Source organism: Diabrotica virgifera, chromosome 8, assembly GCF_917563875.1.
Source record: "Diabrotica virgifera virgifera chromosome 8, PGI_DIABVI_V3a".
NCBI lineage: Eukaryota > Metazoa > Arthropoda > Insecta > Coleoptera > Chrysomelidae > Diabrotica > Diabrotica virgifera.
The window spans coordinates 142,436,963-142,449,463 of record NC_065450.1 but is presented as its reverse complement, the minus strand read 5'-3'; the positions used below and the strand labels follow the sequence as shown (position 1 = coordinate 142,449,463).

The window sequence follows — 12,501 nt, the reverse complement described above, 5'->3', positions numbered from 1 at the left end:
CGAAGTACCCAAATTCAACCTCAAGCCTTATTTTATCAGATACCGATAAGTAATTTAAGATTGTTTCATTTTAAAACATTGTTATTTTAAATGTTAATGTAGCCCGTCCTCTCATATGCACTTCATTAAAAATTAAAAATCAGTGTTTTAGAATAAAAAGAGACAAAAAATCTTATGGCAAGCTATCAGAAGAAGAGTCGGACTTGAATTTAGGTATTATAATTTAAAAAATTATATTTTTTACTTGTGTTTTAGAACCTTAAAAATCGTCATTATTCGATTTTTTCAGTTTTAAATTGTTGATTACTCGAAAACGATTAACTTTAGAGAAAAATTACAACCTTAAGACCTTTTTGTTCCCAATGATCCAAAGAACCTAAAATAATATCCACCTGGGCCGAGAAAATTGATCTTTATAATTTGTTTAAATTAAAAAAAAAATATATATTTAAAATAAATGTAGCAATAACTCCAAAATTATGGCATTTAGGTATAGGGAATTTAACATTAAAAATAATTAGTATTTCTTAAGGACTTCAAAACGCAAAAAATATATAGGGTGTTCCATTTGAAATAAGAAAGTTCATTAGATTTGCACAAAAATAGAAGATCTGACAACAATGTAATTAGCACTATAATATCTAACGCATTATGAAACCCCTACCTACCAAAACCTATAAAAATCGTTTAAGCCGTTTTCGAGAACATTGAGTGTTTCCATACATAAAACTCACTCTGTATGCAATTACTTGTATATCCTTCTAATGAAAAAAATTGAAATTTTTTCTCAAATTACGGATACCAACATCATTTTCATTTATAACTCTTTTATTATTAATTTTACGAAGAAAAGTTATTCTTCATAAAAAGATCTGAATGGTCTAAAATCAAGATGCAATCATTCAATCATAATATATCAAATTTTATCAATTTTATTCGAGGTATGTCAAAAAATATAAATTGCGCTTGAGAGTAAAGTACCTTTATAGTTCACAATATTTAAATTAGAAGGATATAATTGCATATTAAAACACAGCTTTTAATACTGAACAACTTTTCGTAATATAAATTTTCACTAGTAATACCACTAGAGGTCAAATTATTTCCGGAAATTTTTTTGAGATCATGAATATTTTGAAAATTTCCCGAGTCGCAGACGAGGGAAATTTTCTAAAAATATTCATGATCAAAAAAAAATTTCCGGATATTAATTTGACTTCGCGTGGTATTCGGTAAGAAAATTCCACACCTGTAATTTTGAACCAATCAAAATACGTTATTTTGACAGATCACCATGGCAACGGAGGTATTTTATCGGAAATTTTTTGCTCGTGGGGTACCCAACAGCGAATTATAGTGGAAATTTTTTGACGTTTACAATAACAGAACATTTTTGACAGACTGGTTTTTATTTGTTTACATAATTTAGTTTTGATTCATTTTCTATCACTTGTAGTTACTCAAAACTTATGTAAAATTGAAGATTATACTATTTTCTATCTTGAAATGGTATTCCCATGCAACTACAATGAGTAGAAATTACGAATTTGAAAGCCTAAATAATTGCTGACAAAGCTATGGCGCGCTATTAATCTGTTCATGCAGCTTTGGATTTTCAAATGCAAATTTGGTGTGGAATTTTCTTACCGAATACCACGCGAAGTCAAATTAATATCCGGAAATTTTTTTTTGATCATGAATATTTTTAGAAAATTTCCCTCGTCTGCGACTCGGGAAATTTTCAAAATATTCATGATCTCAAAAAAATTTCCGGAAATAATTTGACCTCTAGTGGTAATACTAGTGAAAATTCCACACCATATTTGCATTTGAAAATCCAAAGCTGCATGAACAGATTAATAGCGCGCCATAGCTTTGTCAGCAATTATTTAGGCTTTCAAATTCGTAATTTCTACTCATTGTAGTTGCATGGGAATACCATTTCAAGATAGAAAATAGTATATTCTTCAATTTTACATAAGTTTTGAGTAACTACAAGTGATAGAAAATGAATCAAAACTAAATTATATAAACAAATAAAAACCAGTCTGTCAAAAATGTTCTGTTATTGTAAACGTCAAAAAATTTCCACTATAATTCGCTGTTGGGTACCCCACGAGCAAAAAATTTCCGATAAAATACCTCCGTTGCCATGGTGATCTGTCAAAATAACGTATTTTGATTGGTTCAAAATTACAGGTGTGGAATTTTCCATATTATAAATTTAAATACGTAAATAAACAAAGTTTTCGCAATAATACTGCTCGCATTTTCAGCTTGTTATTATTAAATATGTAAAACTAGACGAGGTCAAAAAATTCGTCCAATGTTTATAACTTTTTTATTGAATGGGTGTTTATAATTTAATGAAACAAAATTTATTATTCAGTTTACTACATCATAAAATATGCACGGTAAACTTTCCTTATTAAAACTTCAACAAATTTTAATGGTAAAAAAATGTAAAAATTTTAGTGTCCTATAAATAGGACGCTGGCCTATAATGGGTAACTTTAAAACTTTTTATAATTAATATTCTTTTGCGTACTTATAATGAAATGGAAAGCTGTTGTCTTGTATTATACCTATTCTGTAACATAAGAAAAAAAAAGCAAAACTTGAAGTTTATAATTGTCAAGTAGTTTAATTATGTTACATACAAAAACTACTAATTTATTTTGGCTTTGAAATAATGAAGACTTCGTTTGTGTCGCACTAAGAAATACCAAATTAATACCAAAATAATATTATATTATCTATTAAGTTAAGAGCATCTAGTGCGCTACTGTGCACACCAAACTCCCTTTAATCCTTTGGCAAGCTTTTGTGTATTCCAAAACACTAACACATCTAATTTCATTAGTGAATTTCAAGTTGTTTGAATTTGCGTAAACCATTATGTTTAATTTTAGTTCCCATTAAACATTAAGTATACAACTCCATTCATTTTAGAAGATATAATTCTGATGAGTTAAACATTTCATGGTGTTTGAAAGTTGAAAGGTCATAAAATTAAAAATTATGTGACATGTTTAGGTGTAAATTGTATACAAGACTAAAAAACCGCTAAACGCCGTAAAAATGAGTAGCGCATACAATATTCCAGCTACAAAAGAGCTGATTTATGATTATTACGTGGCGTGAAAATGTTTTTTCATTTTGATGGAAAATAAAATTCTAGTTTTATTTTGAAAGATTTTTTCATAATATTTGCCAAATTTGAAGTAAAACGCACCACAAAAGAGTAACTTTGATACAGTTTGCATTTTGAAGCTCTTTTGTGGCGCGTTTTACTTCAAAGTAAGCAAATAGTATGAAAAGTCTTTCAAAATAAATCTAGAATTTGATTTTCCATCAAAATGAAAATATATTTTTGCTAATATTAATATCAGCTCTTTTGTAGCTGGAATATTGTGTGCGCCACTCGTTTTTACGGAATTTATCGGTTTTTTATTCTTGTATCAGGAAGTTTTGAAGTAAAAACTTCTTTAGGGACGTTGTGTACTTTTTGGATGGGAAAAAAGTATTAAAATAGCGACTACCATCGCTTCGGCTAAATAAATTTTTGAAGTGACAACTTCTTTAGGGACGTTGTGCACTTTTTGAATGGGAAAAAAGTATTTAATTAGCGACCGTCATGGCTTCGACGAAATACATTTTTAAAGTGGAAACTTCTTTAGGGACGTTGTGCATTTTTTGTATGGGGAAAAAGTATTAAATTTGCGACCGTCATCGCTTCGCCGAAATTAATTTTTGAAGTGATTACTTCTTTAGGGACGTTGTGCACTTTTTGGATGGGGAATAGTATTGAATTAGCGACCGTCATCGCTTCAGAGAAATAAATTTTTGAAGTGAAAACTTCTTTAGGGACGTTGTGGACTTTTTGGATGGAGAAAAAACATTAAATTAGCGAATGTCATCACTTCGGCGAAATAAATTTTTGAAGTGGAAACTTCGTTATGGACGTTGTGCACTTTTTGGATGGGGAAAAAGTATTAAATTAGCGACCGTCAGCGCTTCGGCGAAATAAATTTTTGAAGTGAAAACTTCTTTAGGGACGTTGTGCACTTTTTGGATGAGGAAATTTTTGAAGTAAAAACTTCTCTAGGGACCGTGTGCACTTTTTGGATGAGGAAAAAGTATTGCATTTGCGACCGTAATCACCTCGTCGAAATAAATTTTGTAAGTAATATTTATATTATGTGTATGTATAGGGTCATGTGTTCAAAAATGAACCACTCAAAATTTAAAATGGTCTAGATCAGCCCCCTTTTAACCTAGAAGCACGAAATTGTACGAGTATAAGAAACACATATTAGTAATATATTACACATAATTTGGTTATCAATAAAGATTAATGTTTTTGAGTTATTCACGCCTATTCTGTAACTCATTTCGATGATAGAAGTCAGTAAAATCGAATAGAAGTGGCCAAGTCGAATAGAAATAGTCCAAATCCGTATTCCATAACTACTTCGGAACTCTACAATCGTAATAGTGAATAGAAATCACTTCGACAGCATTTACCCTGTCGAAATGAGATTTCGATTATCGGAATTGTGGTTGACGCAAGCGCATTTTGTTTTGTTTTGACGTTTATATTTTATATATAAAAATAATTGATTACTACTTATTTTATAATTATTTATAGTGTTTGTACCTTTTTTAGCTGCGTAATTTTTAGTCTGTGGTGTTATTTGTAATTATATATTTAATTTAGACATGTTGTACGAGTATGAATTGGACCTCGGACCTAACCTTATTTATTTAATATTTGGCTTGGCACATGAATGAACGTTTGCCCCTCGCAGTGTTGCCATAATTGTGTTAGTTATTTCTTGTACAATTTCAATCAACGGTATAATGTACAAGAATAGCATACGATAAACTTCTGATGCGTTGATGGATAAATATATTATACCAGTATCATTTTATAACTAGACTCCTTTCTTAACCCTGCTGTCCCGTTCGAGTCAACTACAAAAATGTACTGTTCGGGTCAATATGACCCAACTATGGTTTACGCTCCTTAATCGAAATAAAATAAGCTAATGGTGATAAATAAAACTTTATTAACAAGAAATTATGGTTAGTTAAACAAAAATTATATTGTTAATGTAAATTAAACCTTATTAACAAAAATAAAAGGTAATTTTTTCTTTCAAAAAAAGCCTAGTAACAAATATCTACAAAAATTTAATTCAGTTTACAACTGGGACAGTAATAAAAAGAATGGATTTTACAAATATTTTTATGATATATACAACATAATAATTAGTCTTCTTATCGTTTTTAGGGTGTGCTCGTTTAGCAGGCGGAGCTAGATTGTCCATAGTTCACTAGCATTTCCAACATGTCTACTTGTTTCTGCTCGTGTCCTTTTTACCAGTTCGTGAGAGCCTTTAGTTATTGGTATATTTTTTCTGGAAACGATGACTGGTTTCACTAGTTTTATCCCAATTCCTCAAAATTCGTCGTTTTGCCAGGTATTCCATTGGATATTTATTGGTGCTTATAACTCGAACACGTTGTAGATAGAAATGTCCAGCAGATTATAAAAAACAATCATTGGCCAGCGATTTATCTCTTCTCACATGTATACGTGCCAGCAAGCTAATCTAGAGTATCCACTGCTCCCTTATTGGAATTGTAATCTAAAATAATTTGGGGTTTCTTACAACCACTGCTAAATAAATATACGTCCGGTTATTTATGAGACTCTCCGAAAATAAAAATGTGTCATGAGCATGAATCACACTCGTTTCATTGATAGGCGGACTTTGAGATTTGTTTAGCAGTGTTTTCTTTTCATGAATCATGTTTTTCGTTTCATGTTTCATGTTTTTCGTTTCATGTTTCTTTGGTGTGCGGCTTGCCTAAAGGCAACTAGTTGCTTATCGACGGTAACATTTTCATCAGGGTTAAAAAATGTTGGTACAGTTTCAACCTGTGTCCTAAATTTTACGTATTGTAGCAAGTTTATCAAAATGTCTCCTATCCTGTCTAGTAGTTTTTTTTATCAAAACGTATTACTTGCAGACTTTTTGTAAACATATCAAGCAACATTATTGATTGAAATGTACTATGACCCTTTTCTTCATTCCACTAACTTTTAGTTGATTCACTATAGGACTTATAAACTCGAGCTAAATAAAAAACCATGTGTGCTTGGAAACCAACTTTATTCATGCCTTTCCAGTTGGTTCCAAAGAAATGGTGTCCGTCCATGTTGGTCATATTTGTAATTTGGTTTGCAACCTCGTCCAGCTATACTACAGTTTATTTTACAAGTTGTAGCTTACAGAAACCTGTTTTTATTTATAGACGTATCCGGCTGACAGATACACTGATACTGCCAATATAGAATACTGCCAACTAAACACACATACACAGGTAATTTTTAACGGTTTAAATACGCGGGTCATATTGACCCGAACGTACCATAGGCAACAATTTTATTTTTATCAAAAAAATCAGGAAGTTGATTGTTTATCTCATATGCAATTGAAAGACCTCATATTAGGTAATAAAGTCACGAAACACCAAATCGTTACGCCGCGTAATAATTTTTAAAATAAGAAATGAATTATTTTTTGGGTCAAATAGACCCGAACACGACAGCAGGGTTAAACAATGCCAGTATAGGCCAGGGTAGTAAGACAAAAATATACCCTGTTCGTGACACTTCAGCAGCCAGGGTACTGATGCGTTTTCTCGACAAGTAATACCTATAGGAACAAATTGTAACTATTTCCTGCGTAGGATCTGGCGGCCATTTTTATTTATAAACAATTAACTGTCAAAAAAAGGCATTTTTCCCTTTTTTTTCAAATCAATGGAAAACAGTGAAACTTGTGATTTTTTTAGTACAAATGTCTTTGAGATTATGGAAAAAGCTTTAAAATGACATATTACAAAGTTTGATATACTCATTTATTGTTAATATAATTGCGAAAAAAGTCGAAATTGCAAAAAAAAATATTTTCGCATTAACTGTTGTAAGAATTAGTGTACAGGTTTAAAATTTTTGTCAAATGAGGGTTCTTTAGTGCTTAATATGTGATAAAAATTTCAAAGCCATTCATTTAATTGTTTAAATTTTATTCGAATTGTTTATCTCAGAGAGCATTTTTTTGCAATAACATAAGTCAGAAAAAAATGACGTTAGAACCATTCCACAGGTGTCAAATGGAAGAGAATGAGCTATATTTTCAACTTGGTTTGCAAAAAGCGAATAAAAATGCATTTATTAGTAATAAATAATTATGCAAAAGTATCGTAAAACTTTCCTTATAAACTTTTTGGATAACTTTTTCCAAAAAAAATTAACTTTTTTACCCTGTTTTAGGTGCACAACTACCAAGTAATGTTATTTATATCATAATTTATAAAAAATTGTAATAAATATATATAATTTCTTGTATAACAAAATAAAAAGTTTATAAGGAAAGATTTACGAAACTTTTGCATAATTACTTATTACTAATAAATGCATTTTTTATTCGCTTTTTTTTAAATCAAGTTGAAAATATAGCTCATGCTCTTTCATTTGACACATGTGGAATGGTTCTAACGTCATGTTTTTCTGACTTATGTTATTGCAAAAGAAATGCTCTCTAGGATAAACAAATATTGAATAAAATTTAAACAATGGAATGAATCGCTTTGAAATTTTATCACATATTAAGCACCAAAGAACCCTTATATGACAAAAATTTCAAAGCTGTACACTAATTTTTACAATATATATTGCGAAATTAATTTTTTTTGCAATTCCGACCGTTTTTCGCAATTATATTAACAACAAATGAGTAGGGTAAGGTGGGGTAATACCGGACAGCGGGGTAATACCGGACTGCGTTGTTTGTGCACGTATCGGCATATTATTGAATTTTGCGCTCATCACAGGCTGACCGTTAGACATCTGAATCTCAGTTCTCAGTTTAGTCGCTGCCACGTGCTTGCAAAGAGAGTTATCACAAAAATTACAAAATTTAGTGTGTGATTATATGAATTAACTGATTTTAAAGGTGAGTATTGACCATTTCTATTATAAGAAATTGATGAGATTACGTGCAAAGTCATAGCTTACGCAGTGTATTTTACGTATCTTTAAGTAGTTTTATTCATTACTTCCTCTAATAATTACTACCGAACATATGCATAAATATGTCGTTTAGGGGTAATGCCGGACACTGTGTCCGGCATTACCCCAGCTCCGGTTTGAACTATTTATTGTATTGGGAGATAGGTACATGCAAATACCTGCTGTTGTTTTATTATGATGGAATATTGGAAAGTGGATATAAATATAGTTAATAGGTAATAATTCATAATTACCTACATTTATAATTATTTGTCAACATTTTTTATAAATTTTTGTAGTTTTTGTTTCCCATTACAATTAAAACAAAATCTAATATAGTTTATGACATGTATGTGACATTTACATATTAATTTTTTGTAGACCTGAAGAAGATCCCATTCGTGATCAAAACATTGGCAATAAAAATAACTCAACAAACATACCTACAGTATTTATATCCAGTTTCTGCGATTCCATCATAATATTTATTATTGGATACAAACCAGTAAACACTGTTATTTTAATTTACAGATGCCGCGGAATTATAAAAGAGTCACCGAAAAAGCTTCGTGGAGAGAGAAGGAGTTGCAAGGAGCACTCCGTGCTATACAGAATGGTATGTCGTTAAGAAAAGCTGCAATAAAATTTTCAATTCCAAAATCTACGTTACACGAACGACTTAAAAATGGCACTGCCCCTTCTGGACCTTCCTTGGGCCGAAAGCCAGTTTTTTCAGTTGAAGCCGAAAATGCACTTGCTGTTCAAATTAAGAAGCTGGCAAAAGTTTTTTATGGAATAACTCCCCAGGAAGTACGAAGATGTGCTTTTGGATTTGCACAATCAAACAACATCCGAGTCCCCTTTAATCAAGAAAGAAAAATGGCTGGTAAAGACTGGGAAAGGGGCTTCATATCTCGTCACAATATTACGTTAAGGAAACCAGAAGCAACCAGCATTAACAGAATTACAGCTTTTAGTCGCAATGAAGTTACTATTTTTTTTAACAATTTATCCAGACTTATGGAAAAATATGCATTTTCACCCAATAAAATTTATAATTGCGATGAAACTGGGGTCACTACTGTACAACGCCCACCAAAAATATATGCAGAAAAAGGTCAGAAGCGTGTTGGATTTGTTACAAGCTGGGAAAGGGGGAAAACAACCACAGCGATGTGTGCCGTCAACGCTACAGGAACCTATATACCTCCCATGTTTATATTTGCACGCCAAAGAATGGCGTCCCATCTTCAACGAAACGGTCCCCCAGGTGCCCTTTACACATGCTCAAAAAATGGGTGGATTACAGAGGACATATTTCTTACTTGGTTACAACATTTTCAAGCATTTGTAAAAGCATCCAAAGAAGATCCAGTTCTTTTAATCATGGACAATCATAGCACTCACTGCACGTTACAAGCATATAATTTTTGTAGAGATAACGGTATTGCTGTTCTGACAATCCCTCCACATTCATCACATCGCCTTCAGCCACTCGATGTGAGCTTTTACTTTCCTCTAAAGACCGCATTCAACTCTGAATGTTCCAAATATTTGACCAGCCATCCAGGGGAGAAAATCACGCCTAGTGAGATTGCTGAATTATTTAATTTAGCATTTAGTAGAGTGGCAACCCCGGAAAAGGCTATCAAGGGATTTAAAGAGACAGGTATTTTCCCCTACAACCCTGACGTATTCACAGATGAAGATTTTGCTCCTGCAGAAGCCTTTCAATCCACTGTTTCTGATGCACTTCAAGAACCTACCCAAGCAGAAAAACTACTCAAAACAAATGAGACTACCCCTGAAAAAAATAGTAGTGTGAATGAGACAGAATTAAAAATGTTTCCTTTGCCGAGATAATTCCTCTACCATCTTGTTCTCACGAAAATGTTGTAAAGAGACAAAATAAGGCAAACAAGCAACACTCTATTGTATTTACGTCAACACCGCTAAAAGAAGAGCTAGAAAAAAAAGAAGAGAAGAAAAATAAAAAGACAACAATCAAATCAGATAAGGCTAAAAGAAATGTATTTATGACACAGGAGGGGTCTACATTAAGACAAAAATCAAAGCGAACAAAAATTGCCTTAAACTATAAAATATGTGAAGAAGGAGAAAGTGAGATAGAGGATGATGACGATGTTAGGGACAAGAACATTACCGAAGACATTTGCATTTTGTGTGGAGAATTTGGCAAGAACAGTGAACTTTGGCTAAGATGTGTGTATTGTGGTCATTGGGCACACAAGGCATGTTCTAACTCTCCAAAAGACAAAAAATTTATTTGCGACTTTTGTTTGTAAAAGGTGTCCGTCATTACCCCAACATAGAGGGTAATGCCGGACAGTGACAACTTTTTTTATATGTATATTTTTAATTTTGTATTGTAATTTTAAAAAGTTTTTTTAATCAAAATTTGTAGACTAACATGTGTTCTTCATTTTTGCTTAGGTTTCAAATGTTAATGTCGTCTAATAATAAAATAAATTCTAATTATCTTTAAGTGTACGCCATTACCCCACCTTACCCTATATCAAACTTTGTAATACGTCATTTTAAAGCTTTTTTCATAATCTCAAAGATATTTGTGCTAAAAAAACCATACGTTTCACTGTTTTCCATTGATTTGAAAAAAAAAGGGAAAATGCCATTTTTTGACACTTAATTGTTTATAAATAAAAATGGCCACCAGATCCTACGCAGGAAATAGTTACAATTTGCTCTTATAGGTATTACCTGTCGAAAAAACGCTTCAGTCAGTACCCTGGATGCTCGAGTGTCATGGGAAAAACCTTATTACCCTGGACTAGTATACTTGTATATTTATCAGTCAACGCTCATAGTCTGAAAAAATTATAGAAAAGATGCCATTTTTGGGAAAAGTTGTTTAGCAGTTATTTCAGCTTTAATCGAATCTTAAAGATTGCATATTATTAGTAATATCGATTTTAAATTATAGATTAATAATAATGAATTAATAACATCAATTTAAATATTGTAGCAAAACAATGAGTCACCAGCCGCAAGGCGTAAGCCGAGAAAAGTCTAGATCGAAGCACGCTATACGTGGAACCGATGCGCGGTTGTTGGAAGGTCACACGATAGTCGGAGAGCTGGCTTAGCCCGGAATGATCGAGAATAACGACTAGGATATATAAGGCATAATTTTTGTGAATAGAGTTTCACAATTGATAATATAGAGTTTCACAATATAGAGTTTCACAATGAGAATAGAGTTTCACAATAATTTTTGTGAATAGAATTTTTTTTGTACACTCTTACCTCCACAACCGTACTGTCAGAGTTAAAATAGGCGATCAAAAGTCCACCCCCTTCACTCCTCAAGCTGGAGTTCCCCAGGGTTCAGTCCTAGCGCCGCTGTTGTACATCATCTACAACAGCGACATCACTAACCAAAATATCCCAGGCACTCGGCTGTTTCTCTATGCAGACGACACGACCCTGCTCTCAACTACCTCTCGATACAACCCAAGACTCCTCTTCAGAAGAGCCCAGGCTCTGTTGGACGGCGTCGGCGAATGGTGTTGTAAGTTGAGAGTCACGCTGAACGCGAACAAAACAACAACAATTGTGTTTCGCGCCCCTTCTGTGTCAAATAGAATCATTCGCAATGAAGACGACCAATATCCTCTGAGTCTGTTGGGAGAAAGGCTTGTTGTTAGCTCAACTGTGAACTATTTGGGAGTACTGTTTACCAGGACTCTCAACTGGGACGCAGATCTAAAGGCAACTTTAGATAGGGTAAGGAACAGGGCCAGACTTCTCAACGCTCTCTCGGGAAAAATTGGCAAGACACACAAGACGACTCTCATTCACACTTACAAGACCTTTATCCGACCCGTCATGGAGTACAAATCTTGTATCTACTCTCTTTGCTCAAGACAAAAACAAGAGAGGTTGTTGAGGACAGAGCGTAGAGTCTTGCGTAGATGTAACTATGAGCACTGGCGATATCCCTCAAACGAAATCCATAACATCTCGAACACCCCCAAAATCACCGAGAGAATAAACTCTCTGAACAGGAACTTCACAATCAAAGTAATCAACGGCCCCCCTTCCGACACACAAGAATCTCTCAAATGTTCCTGTTCATCTTCCGGCCACGTACTCCACCGAAAGCCCAAACGCAAAAAGATTCATGTACCGTCCGCTCTAATGCAAACATGCATTGACGAACTCCCGGTGGAGTACGAAAACATCCTTGAGGCTACCCCGTTAGCCTACCGTACCCACCTCTAACACTTCCTCTTCCCTACCCCGAACAGGGAGAAGTTGGTTTTTTGCGGTTTCCCAACTTCATTGTACAATTATACCTGTTCGTCCCAAGAAAATAGCCGCAACTATTTTCTCCACTCGAACGCTCACTGTCCACGCTGCACTCAAAGCCACCT

General features: G+C 33.3%; 1 protein-coding gene across 1 annotated transcript; it reads left to right on the top strand.

The window, feature by feature from the left end:
* The first annotated feature begins 7,895 nt into the window (after positions 1-7,895).
* LOC126889819 (uncharacterized) lies at positions 7,896-10,281 on the top strand. The gene is made up of 2 exons (XM_050658493.1): positions 7,896-8,030; positions 8,618-10,281. Exon 2 carries the CDS (start codon positions 8,618-8,620, stop codon positions 9,947-9,949), a length of 1,332 nt encoding a protein of 443 aa, XP_050514450.1. The 5' UTR covers positions 7,896-8,030; the 3' UTR covers positions 9,950-10,281.
* Positions 10,282-12,501: the final 2,220 nt, after the last annotated feature.